This window comes from Chelmon rostratus, chromosome 17 (assembly GCF_017976325.1).
Source record: "Chelmon rostratus isolate fCheRos1 chromosome 17, fCheRos1.pri, whole genome shotgun sequence".
Classification (NCBI taxonomy): domain Eukaryota; kingdom Metazoa; phylum Chordata; class Actinopteri; order Chaetodontiformes; family Chaetodontidae; genus Chelmon; species Chelmon rostratus.
Window position 1 is genome coordinate 12,203,345 of NC_055674.1, and position 27,612 is coordinate 12,230,956.

The following is a 27,612-nucleotide window of genomic DNA, read 5'->3' on the forward strand; positions in this document are numbered from 1 at the left end:
GAGAGTACAGGCAAAGATATCATTATGTTAAGGCTAGATAAGGGGAAGAGTGTGTGAGTGTGTGTGCTTGCATGTCCAGAACAGGCCTACAATCTGTTAATGTTAGTGTGAGATTTTGCTGCAGCAGGACAGATAAACTGGTTGCAGCAATAGAGAGGAAGGCGTGGGCAGCAGTTGTAAAGACAGGATTGTCATTTACAGGATAAGAGTTGCAGGAACAAGTGAGTGTGAGGCGTCTGAGGTGATTCCCTTTGTACTGTCGATAATAAAGCAGAGGATACAGTATCATTCCTCCACAAGACCACAAATGTTCACGAGCACCGATGAGTTGCTTTTACATAAGAAAAACACACAGACATCCAGGCAAAAGCCGGTTTCATACCACTCTTTATAGCATTGTAAGGATACAATACAAAATACAGACTTAACACTTTATAGGCCTTAAATGGACAGCAATGCTTCAGAGGTTTACATTCTGTAGTTTAAGCAGAAAAAAAAGCAACTAAGACCTTTAGAAAACAGAGCGCTCACTATAGCTGCACACATTATTCTTATCAGAATTATTTGCCTTACTATTAAAAATCATCACTCGTAGACTAAGCGTTATGTTTTACAGAGCAGTGGCACGTCTGAGAAGCTGGTAATGCTGCGTTATTCACTGTCTGAAAATGCTGCATCTGCTGCGAGTAACTTAACGACACTGCTGTCGTGGTAGAACTTCATGGTCCAGAATTGGCAAAAGAAATATTTGGGTGGTACATGAGCGTAACAAAGTGCTTCACACAGTATAATGTAGCATCTGTACCTGTTTTTCTTTACATCCACTCTCATTCTGTACAGTACAAACACAATATATCTCTGTTATAGTTTAAAGAGGATAATATCTAACAGTGGAACTCAGCTAAACATCCACGTATTGCACACTGCCCGCTGCTGACTCCACATAATCCCACCTCGGCTTCCTGTGATTGATGACTTTAAAAATGATCCTCCGAACAGTTAAAATTTTATAAAAACAAGTTGCAAGTGCCACCTTCCCACTGACATGGTCTCATATGTACAAGTGAGTAGCATTAGAAGTTAAGAATCACACAAGAACAACACCATTTAGAAAAAAAAAAAGCATATATAACTGACACGGTGGGTGTTTTTGGAAACACCGCTGACAGTGAGGCAGATACAACAGAGTCAATGGAACAAGCCATCATCAGGACAGCTGAGTTCAACGAGTGTTTGCTCACTTAGTAAAGGACTTATGTTACATTCAGTGTGGTGGGTGGCGTACAAAAATACTGAACATGTAAACTAACAGGAGAATGGCTTTAGTGGTTTCTTCCAAACCACCGAGCGACTGTAAATGCATTTTAATTCAATATCTATTTCAGGATAAAGAGTATTATTGTAAATCTATGTCTTATTCATGGATATACAGCAAAGATTTGACTGTAGGGCTGTAATAACACGCTTACAGACGCGACCTGAACTCAGGCTTAGAGAAAGAAAACTTAAACTATTGGATGTTACTGAGGAACTATCTTTCAAATAGCAGAGAGACCTTGACGGCCATACAAGGATATTTTCTAAGTAGTAGTCTTCGCCATTTAAAGTTTTGGACTGCGACAACAACTCTGTTTCATTCTGAAAAGACAAACAGTAGATATGACACCACTGGTATAAAGCTAAGTTGTCCATCTTTGATGCAAAAGTTTCTCCCTTAATTTGACCAAAAACACATAAAATCTTTTTTTTTTTTTTGCTCAACAATGTGCATTGAGAGGTGTGTGTGTGTGTGCATGTACATACAGTACATGCATGCAGTATGTCTGTGGATGTGTTTGTGTATCTGTGCAGTCATCTCCATACGAGTGTGTGTGTGTATGTGTGTATGTGTGTGTTACCAGGCCAGTGGGGAGGCCATTCGTGGACTTCTGGGGCTCTTCAGGCTTTCTGCAGCTTGCTGCTCACTGAGAGCTCTCTGTGGTAAAGAAACAACAGGGTTTGTAAGCTAACATACATGTTGTTACCGCTTTGGCTTGTCACTAGTTTTAGAGGAATGCGTGGTTATGCTGCATGCATATCTATTATTGTTATTTTGTGTTGTTTTTTAATCTGCTCAGTCTTTTTAATTGGTGCTGTATAATAAAGGATTTCAGACCTGAAATGTCCATAATTTTATGAATGAATAAATATGATTCCAACCATTAAAATCATTCACACATATGCACACTAATTACAGTCCAAGTGATTTCAAGGTGGCGCTCTTTGAACCTCAGACCATTAAGGCTGCGTAGAAAACAGTTTGCACTCATGAAAACTGTCGTCTTCATATTGAGCTGCTGCTGAATTTATAGAATACAGTTTTATTTTAATGACTTGGTTCAGATCTGTTTTTTTGAAAATTCTGCTTTATTTGCTCAGATTTGCATACCTGAGGAAAATATTCAGACCCGAGGGCCTGCCAGGCTGCAGCACAGCGCTGGATACTCAGTGTCAACACACTGATCCTGCTGCTGTGTGGAGCTCATTATTAGCACATTAGCCTGGCGCACTTTCTCTGTTCTCTCTTCAGGCTGTGCTCATTACCAAACACACTGCATGGGCCTTTCTAAAAAACAAAACACTGGCGGAGTAGAAAATCTAGGAAGTAATGAGGCAATCATCAGAGGCAGCGAAAGGGTTTATCTGCAGCCATTAAACTTGTGAATCACGAGCTGTTTGAAGACAAATTAAGGCTTTTTCAAACTATTATGTTCATTAGTTTAGGGGACGGCTGAGAGAGAATTACAGAGGATAATAAGCATATAGTCATTATATTTTAAAAAGCATATAGTTTTGACTGTCACGCTGGCTGCAAAGGTGACAACAGGAATTATCTGAAGGCCTGAATCTCTCTTGCTCACCTCAAACTTGCCCATGAACTCAGAAAAGATACCAAAGAAGGCCTCAGTGTTGGTGGCTTTGCCGTCTTCTCCAAAGTAAGAGGCAGTTTTGCTGAATTCTTCCATAGCTCTCTGTTGCAGGGACTCCAGAGACTGCACTGCTGGATGACTGTTTTCCAGGAAGTTCTGCACACACTGGAGTCAAGGGACACACGCTTCATCATCACTTCTACTACATTCGTTTTTTTCTTTTCATTAGCCCACAGCTCTTTGGCAGCTTTGTGAAGGATACACTCATGACCACAGCGAAACGGTCCTCAGCAGTGGCAGGCATCTTCTGACAGGCTGAGCGAATGTCCTGGATGGTTGTGTGAAGGTCATTCAGATCTGATGTGATAGTCCTCTGGTTTACTATAGACAAGAGCGTGTGGGCAAAGTACGGAAATAGAAGAAGGAAGAAGGAGGACACTTAAAATCAGCGACAAAAATGAAAAAACACGACGAGGACAAATAAATCCTGAATAAGTGCTCTCTATATTTTAAAATGCTCCCAAGCCCCGGAGCAGAGGACAAAGAGGAATGTATCTATGCACCTTTGGCTGCAAGAGGAACCATGGTTAAATCTTTGGAGAAATCCAACACATCAGGAAAGTGCTGACATAACGACTTGACCAGAATATGTAGAAATGTCGACTTCCCATCCACTGTTTTAGTTGTGCTCAGCTGCAGAGGACACAAAGAAGTTACTGACTATACAAGAGAGGAAACAAGGGCAGCAAGCACAATGTTTTTTTGTTGCATGTGTGAAGTACCTCTGTGAGGAAGTTGATCTTGAAGCCTGTGGTCTTGTTGGTTTTAGGCTGGCTGTTATTCAAGTAGTTCCCCATCGCCAACACAAACTAAAGGAAGACAGAATGCAGCAAGCAGAACTGTAACTCTGTCAAACAGCTAATTTACCAACAGATTTCATTACATTTGCAACACATTCATCTCTCACATGTACAATGTACAACATATATTAACACCCTTTACACAATCTTGTGTTCACAAACGGGTGAACCTCGCTCCATCCTTGCTTGTGATTGACTGAGCAGTGCAGTGTGTCTTATCAGAACCACTCAGAGTTGTGAAAAGGAGCATTTTTATCATCATCATAACAGCAGGTTCTTTTAAACCATAAACAACAACATGCTCTTTTTCCTTGTTAGTGTACTTTGCTGAACAGTAGGCTACCTCTAGTATCTTAGCCAGCTTCTTGCTTGTCTTCAGCTCCAGCGAAGCCTTGTACAGGCAGTCGTACGCTCCTCTCAACTCCTCCGTCTTCTCCTGCAGAGAACACTTGAAGAGGAGGCTTTGCAGACGGGTCTTGTACTCCGGGACGGATAACATCTGATGGAGAACACAAATGTAGTGTATGGACAATGGCACAGACTCAGGCAATGAACACAACCACTTGTATAAACACACCAGCTGACTGTACCTGCAGCACAAACTGGTCTGGCTCGCTGAGTTTGCTGGGGTCCTGTCTGTACTCTTCATACTTTTTGACCTCCTCTGCATCGGGGGCATACAGCAGCAGCTGTTTGATGTGGGCTGGCTCCAGCCTATCAGTGGCCATATTCATCAGCACCTGACGTAGTTCCCCTGGAGAGAGCTTCAGGTGGGCTATCAGGATGGCTAGAGGTTAAAAAGGAAGATAGACATGGATTATAAATTCTTAATTCTGAACCATAAATGAGCCTCTAAATCTGAGCTAATTAGAAAAAAGAGGAAGAATATCTGATAGCAGAAGACATAAAGACACATATGGAATGCAAAACAGAATAATTTGCCATTTTACACTCACAGGCATTGTAGGCTTTCTTATGGGACAGAATTTCGATCACGTCTTTCTTCTTGAAGGTGTCTGGCAGGGGGGATGGTTCTAGAGCAGGCACTAAATATGGGACCAGAGTTAGTAAAAGCCCATATGTTATGGAGGTACATAGTTGACAGTAGAGAGCTGAATTCAGTTAGTGTTAGCTTTTTTTTAAGATCAGGGGTAAAATGCTGCAGATTCAGTGATCAAATATTCACACTCCAAGGACACCAAGATCCAAGAACTTGGGTAGTGATGTGCTAAGAAATAATGATGAATGTGTCATCTATCATTCCATCAAATTAACTTCTGATTAAAATATTTGCCATATACTGTGCACATGAATGGGGCTCACTCATTAAATCCAGATTTTTTTTTTTACATATTATCTTATGACCTTAAGCTGTGTTTCCATTTAAAGCACTGCAGATATACCAGATATACATCCAGCCACTCATACTCACTGGAGCTCTTCTGTGTCCCAAAGTGCAGCTCCAGATCCAGATACTTCACCATGTCATGCAGTTTTTCATAGTCAGAATTTGCTCCCAACTACCAAAGACATGTAAAAATGGCAACATGAATTACAATTCCATGGCTGTTATATTACTTTGAACTTGGAATTCTAATCTAAATGGTGCTACACTGTAAGAGGGCTTAGCTCCACATGTCTGAACCCCACAAAGCTCACCTGTCCCCAGATAGTCCCCTCTGAGTTTTCCACTTGCTCCCAGCGCAACCTCTTCACGCTCATGTGGTTGGAGTCCATCCTGGACAGCGAAGGCCTGGGCAAGGGTGGAGGGGAGCAGGGTGGGGGCAGGGGTGGAGGTGGTGGGGGCTCCAGATGCTCTGAGGGGTCAGATAGAGAGTGGGGGAGGGACTGGGGCTGGCCGTGGGATTGCTTATGGTGGGGCTGAGTTTGGGGTTGGTGCGGCGACTGAAGCAGGTGATGTGAGGGCTGGGACTGTGGACGGGTGGCTTGGGTGGAGGACTGCACTTGGTGCTGGGACTGGTGGTGTTGTGGCAGAGGCTGGAAAGTGGAGAGGGTGGGCTGGTGTGGTTGCAGGGGCTGAAAGGTGGAGAGAAGTGGCTGAGGCCTGTGGGGCTGCTGGGGAGGGTGGATGACATGAATCTGGTGCTGATAGTCCTGCGGAGGTGGCTGTGGGGTCATATGGTGGATGTGGTGGATCTGAGGCGTGCTGGAGTGGTGGTGGGTCTGCTGGATAGAGTGGGGTCTTTGGGGAGAGGGTTTGGTGGGCTGGGGATGATGGGTTTGGTGGATTTGCTGCTCTTGGTGTCTGCCTTGTGGTGACACTTGGGCCTGTTGATGACCTTTAAGACTTCTCCGGCTCTGGTGGGAGTGGCTGTCCCGGTTCAGCTGAACTGGGAGGGAGGCAGGCTCTTGCTGGGCTTGATGCAGAAGCTCCGTGGAAGAGTGATGTGGCTTAGTTTGGTGTATCTGATGGGCTTGATGGAGCAGTTCTGTGGAGGAGTGGTGGGCCTGGGGTTTGTGCATTTGATGGAGCAGCTCAGTGGATGAATGGTGTGCTTGTCCCCGATGCATCTGGTGAGCTTGATGAAGAAGTTCGGTTGAGGAGTGGTGGGGCTGCATTTGCTGCATCTGGTGAGCTTGTTGCAGAACCTCTGTTGAAGAATGATGGGCCTTGGTTTTGTGCACTTGGTGGAGCATTTCCGATGATGAGTAGTGGGCATGGGCTTGTTGTATCTGTTGGAGCATCTCTGCAGATGAGTGGTGGGCCTGGGATTGTTGTAACTGATGGAGCATCTCTGCAGAGGAGTGGTGGGCTGGGGCTGGGTGCATCTGGTGGAGCATCTCTGCAGAAGAATGGTGGGGCTGGTGTCTCATGCCCTGGTGGCTTTGGTAGATGCCCTCAGAGTACTGACCTTGTTGGCTGGGGTGGGCTGTCGGTTGGGGTGACGGCTGGTGTGGAGATGGGGCTGAACGGGACTGACGTCGGTGGTGGTGACCCTGGTGTGCCGGCTGCTGCTGTGCTTGGCGCATCATGTAAAGAGGATGGTTAGCGTGGTGATGGGTGGAGTCTGGAGAGGGGAGTGGGGGTAAGGACTGGTGGAGTTGCTGGAGAGGCAGTGGTGAGTGGGCTTTCTGCTGCGTTGGCTGATTAGGCATCGAGTGGTGGCTCTGGTAGATCTGTTGCATTTGTTGCTCTTGATACGCCTGTTGCTCCTCGTAGGCTTGACGCTCCTCGTAAGCTTTTTGCTCCTCATAGGCTTTACGCTCTTCATAAGCTTTTTGCTCCTGGTAGGCTTGAAGCTCCTCAAATGCTTTCTGCTCCTTGTAGGCTTGACGCTGTTCATATGCTTTTTGTTCTTGGTAGGCTTGGCGCTGTTCATATGCTTGTCTTTCTTGGTAGGCTTGTTGCTCCTGGTATAGCTGCTGCTCTTCAAACGCTTTTTGCTCCTCATATGCCTTCTGCTCTTCATAAGCTTGTCTCTCTTTGAAAAGTTTCTCCTGATAGGCCTGTTGTTCCTGGTAAGCCTGCTGCTCTTGGTACAGTTGCTGTTCTTCATAGGCTTTCTGCTCCTCAAACACTTGCCTCTCCTTATATGCTTGTTGCTCCTCGTAGGCTTGTCTTTCCTGGTAGGCTTGCTGTTCTTGGTAGGCTTTCAGCTCTTGTATGGTAGCATGGACCTGTATTTCCTCTCTTGTGGGCAGCACTTTGTGTAAGGAGTGGCGTTTTGGTGGTGGATTACTACGGGGTGGAGGTGGGGGAGGGGGTCCAGATTTCCGCCGGATGGGCACATATGTTCTTGGGGAGTGTTCCGGGGTGTAACTGAGCTGTTGCTGCTGTTGCTGTTGTTGGTGCTGAGGCTGAGTCTGTGCAGGTGCTGGAGGGGGAGGAGGCGGGTCGTTGAACTGAACCGGCGGGGGCGGCGGAGGAGTCATTGGGGGCGGGGGGATGTGATCAGAAGAGGAAGAGTAGGTGAGGGAGGAGGCATTCTCTTCTCCACTGCTGCTTTGAACGTCACTCGGGCTGCTGAGCTCTGGAGCCACAAATCCTCCATTTTCGTCTTCGTCCACACCCAGCTCCTCTTCATTATCCTCATCCTCCTCATCTGGGAAGCCCATCTGCACAATATCCTGGCATTAACACCAATTACACCTCATTAGGCCTTCAAAGTCAAAATAGTACTTGTCAGTCTAGATGAGTTGATCAAAAATGTGTTAATTCTTTTAAATGGTTAAAACAGGAGGGAGTCTATTTTATCCCAAATGCTGAACATTAAAATACACACAGGTGTTTATACAAACTGGGCAGATTGCACAGGATCTACTCAATGTATTTCTTTGCAACAGCTGTACAAACATGGTTAAAACATGAAATTGTTTGTATACATGCACATGTACATGTACATGTATAAAACTGATTGTGTTTTTAATCATTATTTGAGGTCAAACTGGTGGACAACATAGAGGGGATCTGTTTTTCTTATGCAAGGCTGTTTAACCTGCAATGTTACACTAAAGATTCTTTTCTTAACACAGTTTCATTATAAATCTTGATATTTCTTTATACAGGTGAGTACGTGTATGTGTGTTCAAGGATCTGTCCTATTTTATATTTGGCTGCAGGACTTACATTAGAGTATCACAGGGAATCAGTGTGCTGTGTCATGGGGAATTAACCCACTAGCACCAGAAACTATGGAATCATAGGTATTTAAACAAGAAAAAATACAAGTACTGGCTTGTGAATTTACTGTGTAAGTGAGGCTTGACTGTATGTGGAAAACAAACAACTCTGTGTGTAGATATAACCTTCTGGGTAATGAATGTTTTTTCATTTTCAGTGTTAGTTTAGCTACCACCTAAAGCCTGATCAAGAGAAATGTTGTCTTTTCTACATTTAGCAGAACAGATTATCTGAAGGTTAATTTCTCTGTTGCCTGTGTTTCTTTTTGCTGAGTAATAATAAAACAATCTGTGAGGAGCAGCATGAGCACATAAAAAGTTAATGATTCAGACCGTTGCACTCATAACACGTAACAGCTGATAACATCTGAACCACATGTTAACTGGAGACGTATGATTAGCATTCATTATCACTTCTTATAACTGGGACATGCAGTCCTGTGACTCTACCTCCTCGTAGTCGTTCTCAGGGGTCAGGAAGTCATCAATGATGGCCACCCGCTGTCCCAGCTGCTCGCTCAGTGCATCCAGAAAGCGGTCTGTGTCTTCTGAGCGTGGCGGTTTGGAGAAGGTGTAACGCCGCTTGCCGCTGCGGTGGGTGGGGGGACTGGATGGGTAGTCAGGGGGCTCTGGAGGTGATGGAGGGGGGCTGTCCAGGCTGATGTAAGGGTTGGACTCGCCACTGGTCTGGCTTGTCAGCCCTGATGGATAGAACTGGGTTGCAGGGGGGCTGGGGAGAGGTTCTGGCCAGGATGTAGGGGGTGGGGGGCCTTTACGGCTGCCTGGGGTAAGGAAGAGACGTACAGTGTACAGTTACATAATACTGACAGAAATGTCTCTCTTCTGACTTTCAGGTGTTTAAATAGATCATGAAAGGCTGTCAATGACAGTCTCCGACAAGTTGATCAATTCAGTAAAGTGTTGTCAGGTCGTCTCACATTGCAGATAAAAAGAAGCACAGAAATACTTTTTTTTTTAAACAAATACACCTACACACTTCCCCTCTAGAGAGTCTGAAGACTTAAAAGTAAAGTAATAAAATCATAGTTGTGCAGGAGTAATAAGTGTCTTTCCCTCCACAATGGAAAAATGTAAAAAGTTCTGCATTTGAAGAATTTGGTAGTCTGAACATGTCTTCTAGAGGAACCCTTGCAGAAAACACATTTTTTATTGTTGGGGGTCTTTAACTGTGTGTTTTCTAGTTCCACTTCCACCATCACCATATCCTCCTTATCCAGTATTTCTAGGCTATATTTGACTGCCTTCTATTTAACGTCAACCTGGCCCTGCCTGATGCAGATGGATTGCACTCTCATGGGTGCACTCTGCATCCCCGTCTGCAGATCTTCCTTCCTCCTCAGGTCCTAATCTAACAAAACTAATCACAAGTGCCGGGTTGAAACAGATTCAGAGCAGGGTGATGCTTTGAGACTCTGCTATGCTGTGTATTTATGTGCAGCATGAAATCACAGAAATTGTGTCAGTGTTAAATTCAAGGATATTCACTTGAGTCAGAAATGGGTTGGCTACCTTGGGATTTATCACTGTTGCACTGCAGTGCTTTTTAAACACTTGTTATCCACCCTCTCTTACACACACACACAAGCACACATACGCACACACTCATGCACACAGCAGATCAGCAAGATAGTCATTTATACGGCATATCAGTCAAATGGAATTCCAGCTGCTATGAGCTTGGTGTAACATTTATACTTTCAGCTACCTGTGTTAGCATGTATTGTTGGGGAGGCTGTGCGCGACGGAGGCTCCAGGTCCAGCAAACTCTCGGGGGCAGGAGGAGGACGACTCTTCAGAGACTTGGACCTCTTGGCTGAATACATGTTCTCCAGTTCAGCGTACACTGCTGACAGCTTGTATGGTGGAAATGTACAAAGAAACCAGAGTAAGACCTCTCGCCCTAATGAGGACGAGTCCTGAGCTGATGTTTATCTTTTCCCACGAGGATGGGCCTCGGTACGTACATTAGTGAGGTTGTTGGGAGTCTCAGGAAGGGAAGTACCGTCTCCTGACTGCCTCTCTCCCGGAGCCAACCTCATCCCTGTCTCCAGCATTGGCTCTACACGGAGCCCTATAACAATACACCCGTTAGCATGACCAAAATACAACCCAGGTAGCCGAGCAAGCAGACCGTAGCTGAGCACATTTGGCTGCGTTCACACAGCAGAGGACTAAAAAGGAGCCAGCTCTGGCCAACTTTTTAGGATGTGGGCTTGTGCTGATTTGGGCGACAATCAGCTCCAGTTTGCAGCGATCAGCCTGTCTTTGGGCCAGTAATGGAGGAGCCAACCAAACGACTTTGGCTACGTGGGAATATGTTAAACTATTATTCAGTATGTGAAAGCTTGTAGAAAACATATAGTATGAACTGAATTAGTGTGAACCATGCTGTCATGTAAAAGAAGTTGGCAGTCGCAAACGAAAGCAGTGATACAAAAAAATGGGAGGTCTGTGTTTATAATGACAGTGAGGGTAATGTGCATGCTGAAAATAACATTAGTGATGATGGCGATAAGAATCATGGCGGTCATAGTGTTACTGTTGCTACGGATGATGATGATGATGAAGATAATGGAGTTCTGTACCCATGCCCAAGTGTGTGCCAATGACCAGGTCATCAGAGCTACGTCCCCTCACACTGCTCCTGTACGTGGTCCCTGTCACCCTCATGGAGCTGCTACGTCGATGGGGCTCGGGGGCAACCTCAGGCTCCGGAGGAGGGGGAGGAGGTGGTGGTGGTGGTGGAACTGGAACACACACACATATTGGCAATGCAGAGGAAGAGGCAAAGGTGTATGAAGGTCTGCAGCACCTGGGTTGATCTGACCCAGTGAATTTATTCCCACATAATGACAGCGTCCATCTCACACACAAACCCCGTCTCATTCGTACGCGCATACACCTCAGAAGAATGAAAGAAGGAGAAATGCGTGCACACACCTGGCGCTTTGTATCCAAGAAAGCGTGAGATCTTGCTCTGGCAGTGTTCCTGCTCCTCATACGTCAGCAGCTGGTAAACAAACTGCCAGATCACCTGTTTTGCCGGCGTGTCCAGCACCGGGAACACATCCACGATCAGGGTGTCAACGTTCCTGTCACCATCGAAACACAGGCAAGGTGACAGAGATCACCTGGCTGTCCAATCACAGCTCACGGGTGTGGTCAACCATGTCATGCAGGAAACTGGACACAGAATGACAGGGCACTCCACCACAGTCTGATGAGATGATGCTAATGGTGGCATTATGGGTAATGTGGGATGTAGATCCAGTGATTTGGAGCTCGGCTCATGCTAGGGATGGAAAAATTAGGTTATTTCGGCCTCTGTGGTTTTAATGTTCCCAAACCTTAATAGCGAACCACAATTGCATAAAATGTACATTCTCGCTGTAGTTTTACATGTTAATCAGGGGTTTAGTTTAAATGCACACAAGGCCAGACACAGCAGACAAAACACTTTTTCAAGCACCGGTGAATTTTGAGATTTTGGGCTTTTTTGCGTTCATAACATGTCTTCTGCCAGACTAGTGGAAGGAAAAAATTAAAAATTGTTCTGGAAATGTACGCAAATTAGCACATATTTAATAAATTATTTTCTTTTTTCTACATCTAGACATATAATTAAAAAAAAAACTTTTTTTAACTGTTTTTACTCTTTTCACCTGCAGGGTCTTAGTGTTGTCAAAATTCTATGGACTTTCCAACACATATAAAGGATGTTTTCTCAAAATGAATTTTGTCTCATACTCTGAGCCAGAAAGCTCCACTTCAGTAGCACTTACACTCAACAAACATCCCAGTTTTATTCCTCTACAGTACATTCTGAAGGTTTTTACAGAAGGGTTTGTTCATATATCATTTATAGCCTGATTACATAACATTTTATTTCTAAAAACACAGGGTTTTTTTATGTCCATTGACAGAATTTTCTGATTTGTGGAGTGATAAAAAAAGATCAAAATTCCAACTCACATAAGTTGTATAAAATGAAATGACTTATTTGCACATTCAAACATAAAATTTCAGAAAATGCGTAGTGCAAAAAATGAGGAAGGAATCCGTAAGGAATCAACTGGGGAAGTTTCATGGTGATATCTATTACCTACATTTTTTCCCCTATTCCCCTGCAGTATTTTGCAAACAGTACAAAATATAAACATGACCAGCTTTTCCTCTCAGCGTTTTCTTGTCTTCTTTGCATCACTTCACATCCACCCTCTGACTCCTCTCCCAATCCTTTTTCCCAGCCCTTTTGCTCACCTGTGCTGGAAGAAGTTCTCCAGAGCTTTGCAGATGGTGTACCTTTCCTGGATGGTCAGCAGGTGCTCCAGCTGCTGACCGAAGGTGCGGCCATGAACCCGGATGCTCGGGGGCAGGATCTCCGCCACCCACTGCAGGGAGCTGAGCACAGGGGAGCGTGCACGTTCTGTGGGAATGCCACCACCTACAAGGTCCTGCTCTGCCAGGGTGAAAGTAGGCGGACCGTCCTCCACCACCAGAGTGGGCATGGCACCACTGCCCTGGAGCATTGACACCACCTTCTCATGGGAGGAGGTCCTACAGGCAGATGCATGGTACACATGGGGATGCATGTGCCAGTTATGTTTCAGAAAGAAGCTCAATGCCATAATTTAAATTTGTACTGTGTAGTAATTAGTCTTTTCATGTGACCGATGTGTAAATAAACAAACAACTTGTGAAATACTTTGTGTATTCTGCAGAGGACCTTACATATGCTGGAGTATAAAAGACATTTTTTCATTATCTGTGGAGCTCCTTTATTATTGTTTGTCTTTTAACTTCTAGGAAACTGTTGTTTTTCTATCAAGTCCTTCTCAAATGAGATCCCCACTCACTTCAACAACTGTGTGAGCTCTACAAGCAACGAAACATCTTCAGCAGGGGAACCAAATTACTCTATTTATTTTTACTTAATCAACTGAATTCTTTTCTATTCAATTTGATTTAGATTTTATGCAGGTTGAACACAAATTTGCAAGGAATTTGTGAAGTAAAAGCAGACGAGAGCTCGACCTCATGTCCAGTCCATTGAGAAACAGGATGCGGTCTCCTGGCTTTAGACCGGCCTTGTCTGCTGGGCTTCCTGCAGAGAGAGAAAGCAACGTCTGATTTGATCATTTCCTCATTAGGAGAATGGCACAGCTCTGTAATAATATTATAAAGTGTTATTACAATATAAAGTGTAATAGTGTAATTACAACATAACTAAAACCACGCATATGAACGTGTGATTCTTGACACACAAACGAGCACACAGACTTTAACTTACCGGGGATGACAGAGTCAATCCACACTGGAGCATGGCCTCGCAGAGTGAAGCCAAAACTCATGTTGCCCTTACACACTCTGACCGTCCTGAAGAGACAAATTTGAGCTTTGATTAATAATGGGACAGAGGAATAACCAGAGACCATATGAGGTCAAAGAGAAGCAGGTAAATATACGCAGCCCTGTCTAAAGCACTTGCTGAATTTGCATGGTTAATACATGATTATGGTAATGCTTTTAATTCTCTACATTGTAAAAATGCATGGGTTACCATAGAAACTGTGTTAAACTCAATAAATATGACATAATGGAGACAAATAGTACTTAATTAAGGATGGTAGGATCCATTAATTACTATAGCTCATTGCTCACATTGTTCAAAAAGTTATCTGCAATGAGACAAGTAATAGAATTTAATTGATAAGTTCCTCTGCCCATCCTGAAAGAAACTGAGCCCATCTGTGGCCTCCTGCAGATTTCCATATTCAGCAGACTGCTTTAAATTCACATCCTGCATTAACAACCCTACTTAAATATGGACAGTACATCCCAAGAGAGCCGTATAACATCCTCCCAAACCAGAGCCGTAGAAGAGATTAGCAGTTTCTTTGGGGCACAGTTTCAAGAGATGGCGGCGGGCTGTTTGCACTCATGTTGTTTGCGTGTTTATTTTTTTTTTAAATATCTTTTAATCCATTTTGATTTTGTTTATCAAATCATAAAGAGATGACAGGAAACAACGTCATAGCACATGAACAGGCGTGACCGTACAAACAGGTTTATGTTCCCATTGGCTTTCCCACTGAAGGGTCTATTTTTCACTTAACTCCTACTCATCTTAATTCACATCAATTCCACGCCTCCACAGGAAGACCTGTCGCAGCAGCTCTCATGTGGAGGGGTTATAAATCTGATCAGACGTAAGAAGAGAGAGGGTGTTATTTTAGGATGAGGGTTTTTCTTTGAAAGCTAAAAGTGATGCGCGCTGTGCAGCTGATGGGAAATAAAAGCTGTGACTCCTGCTGAGGCCAAAACACCCAGGATGTAACAAGAGAGGACGAGCAGAGAAAATCCTGTCATATGCGAACCACGGCGGCGCTTAATACAGACCTGCAGTTGGTGGTGCCGCTGGAGTGCCCAGCTATGAGCGAGGTGGTCTTGCGCATGCCGCGGGCTGGGGGGACCACGCCTTCCTCTGCGTGGGTGCGTGGCACTGAGCTGGCGCGGGTGGAGACCAGGAGGCGTTCGGGGTGGTCCTCGCTCCGGCTGCGGCGAAGGTGGTTACGACTAGGGTCGCTGAAGCTTCGCCCTTTGAGCCGGCTCATCAGGCTCTGGGACACCACCTCGTCAAAACGTTCCCGGTGCTTCTTGGGAATGAAGATCCTGGCAAACATGGTGGGATCAGACACAACCTCAGATTGATGAGGAAAAGTCAAGGAAAGCAGAGGCGTCCAGTTTCTGCTTTTCTACATGAGAGCAATATCACACACACTGAAAGGGTTTACAGAAAAAGAAACAAGAACATTGCATCAAAGCAGCATTTCAGCCAAAATCCCCACAAAATCCATAATTCCTTCTCCTGATCCATCGTCCACAGCATCCAAAACAACAGAGGGATTCTTGCTCTGATTACGTATTGTTCCAGCTGCAGGATGCACTTAATTGGTTCAAAAATAGTTCAGTCCATATCATCTCATGGGAGGGCTGAGGCAGGTAGAAGGGATTGGTCCAACATTAGTTTGTGTGTGTGTGTGTGTGTGTGGGTGTGAGAGTATGAAAGAGATGAGAGACGAGCTTTGTGTGGTCTTGTCACATTAGCAGCTGCAGGTAAGAGCGTTCAGCATCGGCGACAGCTCACAGCATATATGCGAACAGGAGGAGGCTCAGAGCCACCTCTGGGAGAAAGCGCTCCACTCCCCCTGCTATGGTGTTTTTCCCCTCCTATAATCAACTCCCAACGACTTCTTTTCTTCTTAAAGGAAAAACCCACCCTCGGATACTCTTGGGTATCAGTTTGGGATATTTGGTGTGTTCCAGTGGTGGTTTTGTGGGCGTGGTGCGCCCACCTCCCTCCAGTCTGTTTTGTGTGCTGCATGCATGTAGATGTCCATACAATAAAACAAGACTGGAGAGAGAACAAGTAGTGGCTGCATCAAACTCATCAGAGAACGCTTAAATTTCAGATGCACAAGCTGCCTGTAAAACTGATACCGCTGCCTCTCTCTGGCATATTTCTCCCTGAGAGATTGTTCAGCATCAGCACAACGTTCTCAACTGTAAAGAAAGCAGCCTCTTCTGTCTGTTTCCCGGGGACTAACACTCAAACCTGACATTTACCACTGATGTTTTAGACTGCTTGAAATGTCTTCTCCCATTAAGCTCTCTTGTAGCTGTGCTGTCTGCTGCCTGTGGTTTGTATTTGGCCAATTATCTGCAAGAAGAAGAAGAAATTACATAACAAAACAGGAGAAATGACCCAGAAATGGAAGAATCGTTGCCAATAACTGTGTTTTGAAAACTGTTTTAGTGTGTGTTTTTCCTTTTTATATAGGGCGCCATCTCCCACCATTCTTTCGCTTTTATCTGTGGTTTATCACCGCACACACACACACACACACACGGGCAAACCTCCATCTCACAGCCATGTACACACACGTCATTTGTTCTTTTCCTCTTTTGCATATTCCTCCCCATCCTGCCTACAAAACGACGCTGCCTCCCATCCTCAACACAAGCCTCTCTCTATCTCTACGTCTTCAACACGAATCTCCCGAGTACTTCCACTGTGCAGACGAGAAAAGAGCACTTTGGTTTTTCAGAGTGCATCCAGACACACAGCACAACTCCTTACTCACACGCTGCTGTTGAGGATAAGGCTCAGCGGTGCAGTTTGGTTTTCAAAGCCATCACAGTCCTTTTGCAGGTACACTTGGGAACAGTGTTGGAGGCAGGGATTAGATGATTCTCTATTCAGTAGTTTCATAAAAATGTACAGAAAGCATTGGCTTTGAATTAAGTGTGACACCAAAGCTGATCTACCCCCATACTAATATCTTACAATCCAAAGTTGAGGCAAGCTAACAGATATTTCACTCAGATTTCTATCCCGACATAATTTTGACTCACTAAAGTTCACTTTCTTTTGCAAGCATGCGCACACTAACACACCTTTATAGCTGTCCTGGACACCCACACATCCAATAAAGCCTGAGAACACACCAAAACCCAGCCTGTGTGTAGGTGTAACATAAACACACATTTAGAAAATGTTAGTTACCATTTAAGACCACTCAGACTTATGAAACATGTTTTTGTTATTGAACTGGTTTGCACGGATTTCTGAATCTAGTTATGAGCTGCACTGGATCAAACAAAGATTATAAATATCACAAGGCAGATTTTCTGCTTTGGAATCCTTGTGTCCAATTATAGACACACTTGCAGTATTTTGCAAATGCAAATCTCCCTAAACAGTATTAAGTCAATAGCACTGCAGCAACACTACAGTTTGTCCCGTCCACAATTCTTCTCTTTCCCCACCCTGTGGAGTCATACAAACACACATAACAGTCACATAATGAGCATTAACTGCTGATTCATTTTGTGTGTGTATGTGTGTGTGTGTGTGCCACCCAATTAGCATATAACAACGTTTCTTCTGAATGAACTTATGTGGAAACACGGCTTGTTTCTTAAGCAGCTGCTTTGTAAGGGACCTTAAAACATCAACGGGGCATATCACAAAAGAAGTCAAACAATGCAAATAATTACAGCAGTGAAAAGTTGCAATTCAGCGACTTTTAAAAGAGGCACAGTCTGGATGCTTCTGATCTGGTAGCTGCAGCCTTAACTTGAAACTTACTTGGGACTTGCAGAACAGACCTGATTAGACTTGGAAAAAAACAAGTGCATCCTTGTGTTTCTTGATGTCGTCATTGCATTCAAAACTGTCAATCACACTGTTCTGTTAGAGAGAATGGAAAAGTTAGTGGGACTTTCTGACAGTATGTTGCATTGTTTCATCAACTATCTGCATGTGTCAAAAACAATGAATTTATTATATAGTGTTCCACAGGGCTCAATCCTGGGCCCCCTTTTAACTCACCTCTGACTTTATCAGTATCATCATGATATACAATCATATATCTCTGTGACTTGGATGATCTTAATCTTCTTAGCACACTTACATTTTTACACTATTGTGGACATACATAAGTGGACGTGCCATTGGTTTTACTGTTAAACAACACGAGTGGTTGGGTAGGAGTCTTGCCTTTGCTCAAGCTGCAGATATTGCTACAAAATGTGTCACTTTGGTTCAATCAGTTAAAGTTATGGTGTGAGTTTGTTGATAAAAGGTAAATGTCCGTCCGTGTGTAGAAATTGTATCAGTACAACACCGGTCACTGAGTGTGGGCATCAGTGAAAGGATCATCTCTTCCATAGATACTATTTCATCTGCTTATTATTGGTGCATCAATTTAAATAAAGGCCAGGGGAGCAGTTTAAGTGGGTGACAGTGATTAAGTGCAGGGTTTATTAATGCAGCAAAAAGTCTCCAATGTGCTCATCTGCTACTCCAGGCTGCTCTGAACTGTTGTGTTGGGGATCGGTTTTGAATAGCACGAGAAGAACTATGAGAATTCCAGTAAGAGACAGCACGACAACATTAAATAGTAAAAAATCTGTAAACTTAGCTCATAGAAAGGCAGAGTGAGTGACAGAGAAACAAAGAGACAGACGATGGTGAAAGACTGACAAGCAGCCAAGCTGTCAGAATAGATTTGAAGAATGGCAGAAAAAGTTCCAGAGATAGATACAAGACTCAAGCAGTAAAATATCACAGAGCCAGAGATGAGAAAAGAGAGTAAGTGGAGAACTAGAGCTCTTTCTAGGCCAGGGTCACATAACTACTGGGAATGAAGCAGGCTATGTAGGCCACAGAACTTTCCCAAACAACACTCATACATCATCGTGGTTGCTCAGACAAACGGCAGATAGGGAAAACAGAACAGAATAGGGCCATTTATTGAGTATTTATGACAGTATCAGGGCCTGGCACTATTTAATTCATTCAACTATTGATTTCTAACAACATATTCCAAATACCTCGATGTCATGTCACGATCTCAGTCAAAGAATATTTCACTTGTCAAATCTCGTAACACAACTAAAACACGTGAGCAGAAACTTCACAGCTTTCCTCCATTGAAGTTGGATGTAGGCTTTGGGATGCCCTCAATTATAAGGAGGGCGAGAGGAGTCTATAATTAGGTCTGAAGGAGGGGTGGATCAAGGACACAGCTCACAGAGGGATGAATGACAATTGCAATCATTCGCAAGAACCATTATTATCAGACCCACTTCTGATCAGCCAGCTTGACAGCTGGGCCAGTTATGAATTCACAAACACAAAGCCTGGCAAGAGACGCTGGGTCGAATGAAAAAGTCTCAAGAAACGAGAATATAACAAGAATGAATTACCAGCAGTACTTTTGCTGAAACCTAGCAGTTTGCTCATCAAGTTTCTCATGCTGGAGTCAAATTTAGGGACCCCGCAGAATTTCAGATTTTCACATGCTGACAAAAAGTGTAAAAAAAAAACATCAATACAAACCTTGATAACAAACAAACAGAGAGCAGTTGCACAACAATACTTCAGCAACTTCAGATACAAGTCAGCACAAACGACAAAGCACAGCGAACACAGCTGAGATCAAAGGAAAAGCGCCATACCGAAAGTGTCTGGAAAGGCTCCTATCCCTTCCCATGGCTCTTTGGGGCTTTGAGGAAGTGCCTGAGCTCAGTTAAGCAATGCAAATGCCTCTCCCGTATCTCGATGAGTCCCCATCTAGTTTGCACAAACAAACTCTCCCGGACAAAGCAGGAAGAAGACGAGAAAAGGGAAGGTGTCCTGGATCTCAAAAGCGTTTGCTGTAGGCTCGGAAAGCAGCCAGGTGAAGAAAGAGAGAGAATGAGGGAGAGGGAGGGAGTAAACTGGAAAAGTGGCCGTGATTCACATCCCTCCACACCTCCAAAACATCCTCAGGCAGCATCATCAGCTGTTCTCCAACTTCGTGTTTGGGGCAGCACTCTTCCTTTGTCCCCATCTTTTGTCCCAAAGAGGCCAGGGTCAAGGTCGCCACGGGGGAGCCTTCTCGGTCACAGTCAAAGGATAATCCTTGTCACCGAGTCGTCCATCATACGGCGGTAAGAGGTAAGAGAGTGACAAATCTTCTCTTCCCTCAGTGGAGGAGGAAGGAAAGAATGAGATGAACAGAGGAGTAAGTGAGGAGGGAGAGAGGAGAGAAGTGGAGAAGTGAGGAGAGCCCCAGTGGAATTTCATAGGCAGGTCAGCACAATGACTGTGTGAGTGTGCAAGAACCAACAATGTGTACAAGTGACTGCACAGAAGCCTCGACAGTCATGTCTGAGCGACACTCACAGCATCCATGACGCTTATTTCTACAAGCATGACGACAGCTATCCAAATGCCTGCAAGCATTTCAAGCTCCAAAAGCAACTTTACTGATTCATAAAGCGTTTGTAAGAGACAAAAACACTCTGCTATACAGATATTAAGGAAGAGTAAAAGAAAATAACTGTTCTGCATACTTAATCCTGGGTCTAGGATGCATCAGTGTAATTAATTCAAATCTTTTAAGTCTAAAAACAGATACGCTATCAAAGGCCTACAGTTCACTATAATTACATTCAATTACCATAACACTACAGAACCGCATGAACAAAAGAGCTAATAGGCGCTCCAAGACTGTCTCTAATGACACTCCAGATACGCGATCTTTTGCATAACTTTCAAGTGCTCAAGCACTCGCTAACCCCTGGGTTTCACAGCCGTTTAAGAATCGACACTGGCAAGTGCGTCAGAAACCTAAGAGAGAATTTATTAAAAGAAATAGGCTGCTTAAAAATAGAACACATCCTGTGGGAGGGCGAGGCAAATCGGAGAGGGGACACAGGCAGACTGAGCTGAGTGTGGCCCAGCTGGTCAAGGCATGCAGATGAGATAACTTCATAAGCCTGTTAAACACACCTGACACACGACCTCTAAATTATGGGACCCGGGTGGGGCGGGTGGAGAGTTTTCATATGCATGTGTGAGCGTGCGACTGCCACAGGAAGTGACAGTGATTGAGGTGGACGGAGACAGACGGATTGGGAGACACAAATTGGGGCGGAGACAGCGGGTGAATAGAAGAGAGAGATTCAGCCTCAGTGGCAGACGGGTTGATTCTCCACACCTCAAATGACGACACTGGCATCACTAACAACCTCTCGTATGATACGTTGTTGTTGTTTTCTTAATCAACTCCCTGCTGGGAATAATGACCGAGCACTGTGATCAGGGGCCAAAGGGCAGTAAATTGAAACGGAGAAAACAGACGATCAGTGTGGACAAACTCAGTCTAACCCTCACCTCGTATCTTAACTTAAGCAAGACTAAGAGTCTAAAGCCATGGCGGCAGCTCTGTGAGGCTGGGCTTGGTGTACAGAGGTGCTTTGAACTACATGTTAATGATAAGCAACACGCTAACATGCTGCAGGTTTAAACAAATGGCATTGTTTGATGGCAATGTGAAGTGGCATGGGATCACAGGAGTTGTTGTCTTCACTGTTAAACAACTTCCACTGCAGATGAAAATCTACCCAACGTACTCAGGAAGAGATGTTCACAAATGAGGTAATGTATTAAAGTTTTATTGATGTTACATTTAATCCTGTTCAACGACTTCCTTCCTCACTCTCTCATGTGCCATCTGATGTTTCCTGTGACGAATTTGACCAAATGAAATGCACCGTTACATTACATTTGGGATAATGTAAGTACAAATTGAACAGAATATTTGACATATGTATAGTCATTTTTAGAAAATTTAAAGAGGAAATATTATATATTACCATATTCACCATCTTAGTTTAGCTTGTTAGCTTGCTTATTAGCATTAACACAATGTACAGCCGAGGAATTTCTTTGGTTGCATCGGATAAATTTAATCTTTGAGCTGATGATGGCAAGATGGGAAAGTAAGGGATCACCGTGATTGGAGGATATGAAGGATACCAAGTTTCATGGCAATCTAATAGTTTTTTAGACATTTCAGCCAAAGGAGGAAAAGTCGAAGTCATTAGGATCTATCATCTGGGAACCATGAATGTCTGTAACAAATTTTGAGCTGACCCATCCAATAGCTGTTGAGATATTTCAGTCTGGACCGAAGTGGTGGACTGACTACCTTTGCCATCCCTGCAGCCATACACAAACCTAAAAAAGCAGCCAATTAAAAACTGTCACCAGCAACGCATTTCCCAAAGAACAGAGAACTTCTACACTGCATTTTTCCCCAGACACCTGAGACATCTCATTTTCTGCAGCAGCCATTTCCACCAACACCACCCTGAGGCATGGCTCATGGACATCTGGAAGCAAAACACCCTGAGGCTCCTACCACAGAAACATGATCGCCAGATTCTGCTGTAAACGATAAGAGCTATTCCAAACCTGGAATATAAATACGATTTTTTTTTTAGCCTTCTCTGGATAATGCAAACCCAACAATACCCTGCAAGATTTGTGTAAAGGGGCAAAATTATGGTAAAAATGGCAGTGATAATGATGACAACAGAATGACACAGCAGGCAGACACAAAGAGAAGAGGACTTTGCTTTAAAGCCCTTCAAGGTCACAGTGCACCTGAACTAATCACACCAGGATGGAATTATATATATTATTTTTATTATATATTATGTATATACCTACAGCCATCTGAAATGGATTTATCTTAATAGAGATTCAGACTCTTATTGGGAGAGTTGCTGTACTTTTCTCACAGCCCAAAGGTGAGGAAACAGTTCTCAGTCCTCTATGGATCCAGCAAATGCATAATTAATGGGAGCCTGTGCAAAAACAAACATTACAAAGCATTTTCACAGGCAGCTTTCTAGGAAGGAAATGTGCTATCAAAGCTGGGATACAGACAGCTGTGTCGGAGGAAGCCGAGATGGCTGGACAACAGCTTTGTTTTCTAGCTGGAAGGAGAACGGACGGCTCCCCGAAAATGAGTCACAGGAAAAACTGAATGCTGTTTGATTGTTACGAGACTGCAACTATAGAATGATTTCAATACACTACAGCTTAATTCATGACCAATCACAAATGGCCATGAAAGGCGGACACCAGAGAACGCTTTGACACCAAACTTGATGACCACTCACATGCTACAACTGTTATAAAATGTGCAACGCCAAGTAGTTTTTTCAGTACTCACCTGAGGCAGCAATTCATGATTTCTCCCAGCATTGAACTTCAAAGCAAGGACCGTGTGCATGTGAGGAACAGTGCTGCGAGCATGCAGCCTAAGCATCTGCATGTTGTTCTGTTTTCGTACTGTATGTGTGCATATCTCAACCACCGGCAGCAAACTGGCTGCAGCAGCTGAGAGCCGTATGCAGAGGAGGGAATAAACAGCATCCAGTGAAACTGGTGCGTGTATCAAAGAGTGCATCACAGCTGACAGGGAGAAATGGGAAAGAAAGAGACCAACAGAGAGAAAGTCAAAGTGAGAGGAAAAGATGGGCGGGGAGGGGGGGATGACAAAACGAATTGCAAGTGTGTGCAGAGGTATTGTGTTTTGGGTTTTGATTTTCTGATCAGTGCTGAGGAGGAAGAAACGCAATATCTGAGGTGAATTTCTCATCATACCCTTGTGTGCTGTACCTGAGAAACATGAATAAAGCGACTTTCAAGCACCCAAGGGCAGCTGCTTTACTGCACTGCTTCAGCCTGAGGCCAAATATATTCAGATGTGCTCTTGATGCGAACCTTTCCCATGATTCATTGTAAAGTCCTACGTGGGGGAGTTTAAAAATATGGATGTCATGGAGCAGTTAAGGGGTTTTTGCCCTCCTCACTGTGTCCCTGTTGTCGTGTAAGGCTGAACTAGAGCAGACACTAGAACACACAATGGACACCTACTCTCCCGAGTGCACTTTTACAAGCGTTCCCAAAAACTGTGAGAAACTACTTGAAGTACAACACAGTCAGAGCCTTATTACAGTTAGCCTTGTTTAATATTCATTTCGCACTCTCACTGGATTGAGATTGATTAGGATGCATTAGTTTTTGGCTGTTTTCCTGTATTTCAAAGAGGGTCCATCATTGATCGAGAATTTGAATTAGTGGAGTGTGTTTCTAGCCTGTTAATAAAATGTGCTCTCCTGTTTTGTCAATGTTTTACGGTTAAAAACTGGTGCTCAAATCCACTTTTGGCGTAGTGACTTTTAGTCTTCTGGTCATTAGCCAGTAAACTTTCCCAACAAAATATACATCTCCGTTTCTTCCCAGTGCATGACAGCACTAAAAAACGGCACATACTGTATATCCTATGAGAGTTTAGACTGGAAGCAGCACTGTCAGCTAAAACATCAATGAATTGTCCTGGTTGCATCACTGGCAGTGACAGATACTGAAACCAGATGTGAAGGCGGAGAAATCTGTTTTAGTGCAGAGGGAGAGGGGGAACAAAACAGTTTTAAGACATCTCCTTACTCTTTAATCACTACATGAGACATGTGTCTGTCTCTGAACGCATGTCCGAGCATCTGATTGGCTACCTGACGCTGTCAATCAGCTGTTGGTGCTCCTCCGTGATCAAGATGTCGGGCAGGGCCTCAGCCAGACTCTCCACGTCCCTCTCGGCAGCGTACTGCTTGAGCACCTCAAACAGCTGTTCCTTCACATCTGGCTCCTCCCCGAGCACTTCCTCCACCTGGTGGACAAATAAAAGCACAGGCGTGAATTATTAATTCATTATACACATAAACGTCTGTTGAAAGAAGCATCTACTTCACACCCACTTTCTTGTTGAACTCCATGGCCTTGTGGGCGCGGCTCTCCCTGACGCTGTCCCCGCTCTGTGACAACACCCTCATGCTGCTGCTCAGCCGCTTGGGACGCCGTGCCATACTGAGCACGCCCAGACGCAGAGGCCGGCCCTGAGCTGCTTTTATCATGGCCGCCGCCGTTTCGTGGTGTTTCACCGGGATCCCGTTGACTTCCATGACGTAGTCCCGGGCCTTGAGGCCGCTGCGACCGGCAGGACCGTTGGGCATGCAGTCCTCCACCATCAGAGGGCTGTCTCCAACGATGGTGAAGCCAAAGCGGCCATCTGGGCCGGGAGTGATGTCAATCTGAGGAAGGGGGAAAAAAGGTTGCCACATCAGTGCTGTTTGCACCACTGCACAGCTGAGGTGCTTTCACTGTAGCATGTGGGTTATTGGGTGTCAGCTGACCTGTTCGATCCGAGAAACCACTCCAATGCTGGGGGGCACTGTCTTGAGGGTCTGAGCCAGAGCGATCAGGGCCGGTGTGCTGAGGTTGGTCACGTCCTGGCCCTCGATGTCCACCACCTGGTCCCCGGGCTGCAGGCCAGCTAGGTAGGCGCTACTGCCCTCCACCACGGACAGGATGTAACTTGGCCCAGTGCCGCCCAGTCGGAAGCCAAAAGCCTCCGGCCAGTTCTGATTGGTGGCTGGGAGGCCGAGGTCTGCAGGACGGACAGAGGACTTTGGTAGGCAAAGGGTGAGATTGTGAGACGGAATATTTTACTGCTTGTATGATATTTATTGTCAATATTAACGTGCAGGAACACGTTAATAATCTGGTGCGAGCTGCTCATAAAGACGAGCAGGTTGTGAAATGGAGGTCAAACGGTCCATTGGTTTAAATAGGGCACCTCAGGGAGGGAGCTGCCTTTCTGTAGCCTAGCAGCAGGTGCACTGGTCTACTTAATGAAGCCACAAATATAAAGACACAGAAGTCGCATCAAAAAGCACTTTCAGATTGATAGATTTATTTTTCCTGTAAGGTGAACGCCAACAAAAAGGAAAAAAATTGAAAAAGAGTTGGTTATTTCTGACTGTTGGTATCTAGCCCACATGTTGACCTGCTGGCCTTCCCCTGGTCACTGGCCTCATTCTACTGCAACAGAAAGTGTCCCAACAGGCTCACTTCACTTCTTCTCCTGTCATCTACAGCCATCTGGATACGTCAAAGATATACATGTAGGATATTTCAGGGATTGGTCAGTCCGCATTATGATGTAATCTGCTGATTTCTCCATAAACAGCCCATAAACATCAAATTCTGGATCACTGACGGAAAATCCACCACACTATTGCTAGATGTTATTTTAGTTTACTAGTTTAATAATAACTTGTAATCTTTTTGTCTCTCTTTTTTTTTGCACTACACATCTGCATTTCCAGGATCCTCACACTCACTTTGGCAAAATCAGATTTCTGTGTAAAAGCAGAAAATACTTCTGATACTCATCTGATACAACATCTTCAGTGTTTTCAAATGATGAAACAACACCAAAGTGCAAAATTAGAAGGCAAAACTTCACCTTGGGATGTAAGGCAGAGCGCATTTATGTAAGATAAAACTGCAGATGCACAAAAAATTCCAGTCATCCATCAAACCAGCTGCACCAAACTGCTGGTTTTCTTTTCGTAATTGATCAGAGGCATAGAAAGGTGGAGACGGGGGAAATGTCCAACAGACGGAGAGAAACTAAATTAGAGACGGGAAGTAAGAAAAGTAGCAAAGAAAGTGCAGGAGAAGTGAGAAATTAAGTCTGTGCAAGACTTCTGCAAAGGAAAGCAGGAATGTCAGATCTATTTCAATGCAAATCAGTTACTGGAGCACAGGGCTACAGATTCAGGGTGAGATGTGGCTGAGTGAATAAAACATATCCAATTCAAAGACTCAAAGAGCCACAGAACTTGGTGTCAGCCTGCTGAAAGGAAACATGGAGCTGAAGCTGATTATTGATCTACAATAGATTGAAGAAATCACTGACATGGAGCTGTGGATCATAAACTTTTCTCCCCAGCAGAACACGGGCGGCACACAGACAACTGTCAAGACTTCTTGTCCTTTTCTCTCTAGCCTGCGCCCCGCATACCCAACTCAGCTCCTTTCCCCTCAGCTTTTTATCTCACCTCCAGCAGATGAAGCTTTTTCACAAACATCATGTAAAAACTAAGATTCAAAGAAATCGACTTACAGAAATCTTTGGAGGCACTCCGGGTCCCAGACTTGCTTTGGCGCAGGGAGAAGCGGCCCTTTCTGCTCAGGAAACGCCTCATCCTTGCCCGACTTGCGGCAGGGCACGTTCCAGCCAGCCTCCTTTCACCCCCGGCCTGGAGGTCGACGCAGCCAAAGAGCGCCCTTAGACACCCTCTTGCTGCTCCTCACCTGAGCTCACTGCCCCCTCCCCTAAAAGCCCCTACCCAGCTAGGCAACTCAAGCACACCTAAAGGGTCACATCTGTAGGTTATCTGGGCCAATGCTTCCTCCTGTTCTAAATCAGAGAAGCAGCGGTGTGTGGCTGATGAGAGGAAGGCTTGAGGACAGGGGAGAGCGTCTGAGAGTCAGGCTCTCCATCCCGGGTGAGGCGGTCCAGCCTCAGCCTCAGTCCAAACCCTATGGCTGAGCGACGATCAGAAAACTAGGACACGCTCACTTGGTCCTGAAATGGTTCTTTGCAAGAAAAGGTACTGCGAAGCCCCATTTTTCTATAAATACCTTTCCCTCTCTCTCTCTCTCCCTCTCTCTCTCTGTCTTCCTCGGTTGCTCATGTGGATGGGGCCCCCCTCAGAGGGCTGAGGACTGACCCAGAAACTGTGATGTACCAGCCAGGGACACTTCTCTGATTATAGCGGCTGCGTTAACCTCAGTACTAGAACACCAGCTAGAAATGTAGCCTACAGATATGCTCAAGGTTACACCAAATGCAGCACTATTTCAGCTAATCCAATCAGATAAGGCGAATTTAGCACAGGACTGCCAATATTACAGTAACAAACAG

The 27,612-nt window shown here is 44.7% G+C and overlaps 1 protein-coding gene across 1 annotated transcript; it reads right to left on the reverse strand.

Moving 5' to 3' along the window:
• Positions 1-1,168: 1,168 nt before the first annotated feature.
• grid2ipa (glutamate receptor, ionotropic, delta 2 (Grid2) interacting protein, a) lies at positions 1,169-26,890 on the reverse strand. The gene is given in 25 exon segments (XM_041956458.1): positions 1,169-1,975; positions 2,901-3,065; positions 3,172-3,290; positions 3,473-3,602; positions 3,692-3,778; positions 4,113-4,268; positions 4,360-4,556; positions 4,726-4,815; positions 5,202-5,289; positions 5,429-6,922; positions 7,409-7,858; positions 8,861-9,188; positions 9,797-9,851; positions 10,137-10,284; positions 10,396-10,502; positions 11,017-11,178; positions 11,372-11,523; positions 12,692-12,988; positions 13,466-13,535; positions 13,722-13,807; positions 14,831-15,103; positions 24,353-24,507; positions 24,596-24,928; positions 25,031-25,303; positions 26,768-26,890. Coding segments are annotated over 25 exon segments (5,619 nt in total). The 3' UTR covers positions 1,169-1,894.
• Positions 26,891-27,612: the final 722 nt, after the last annotated feature.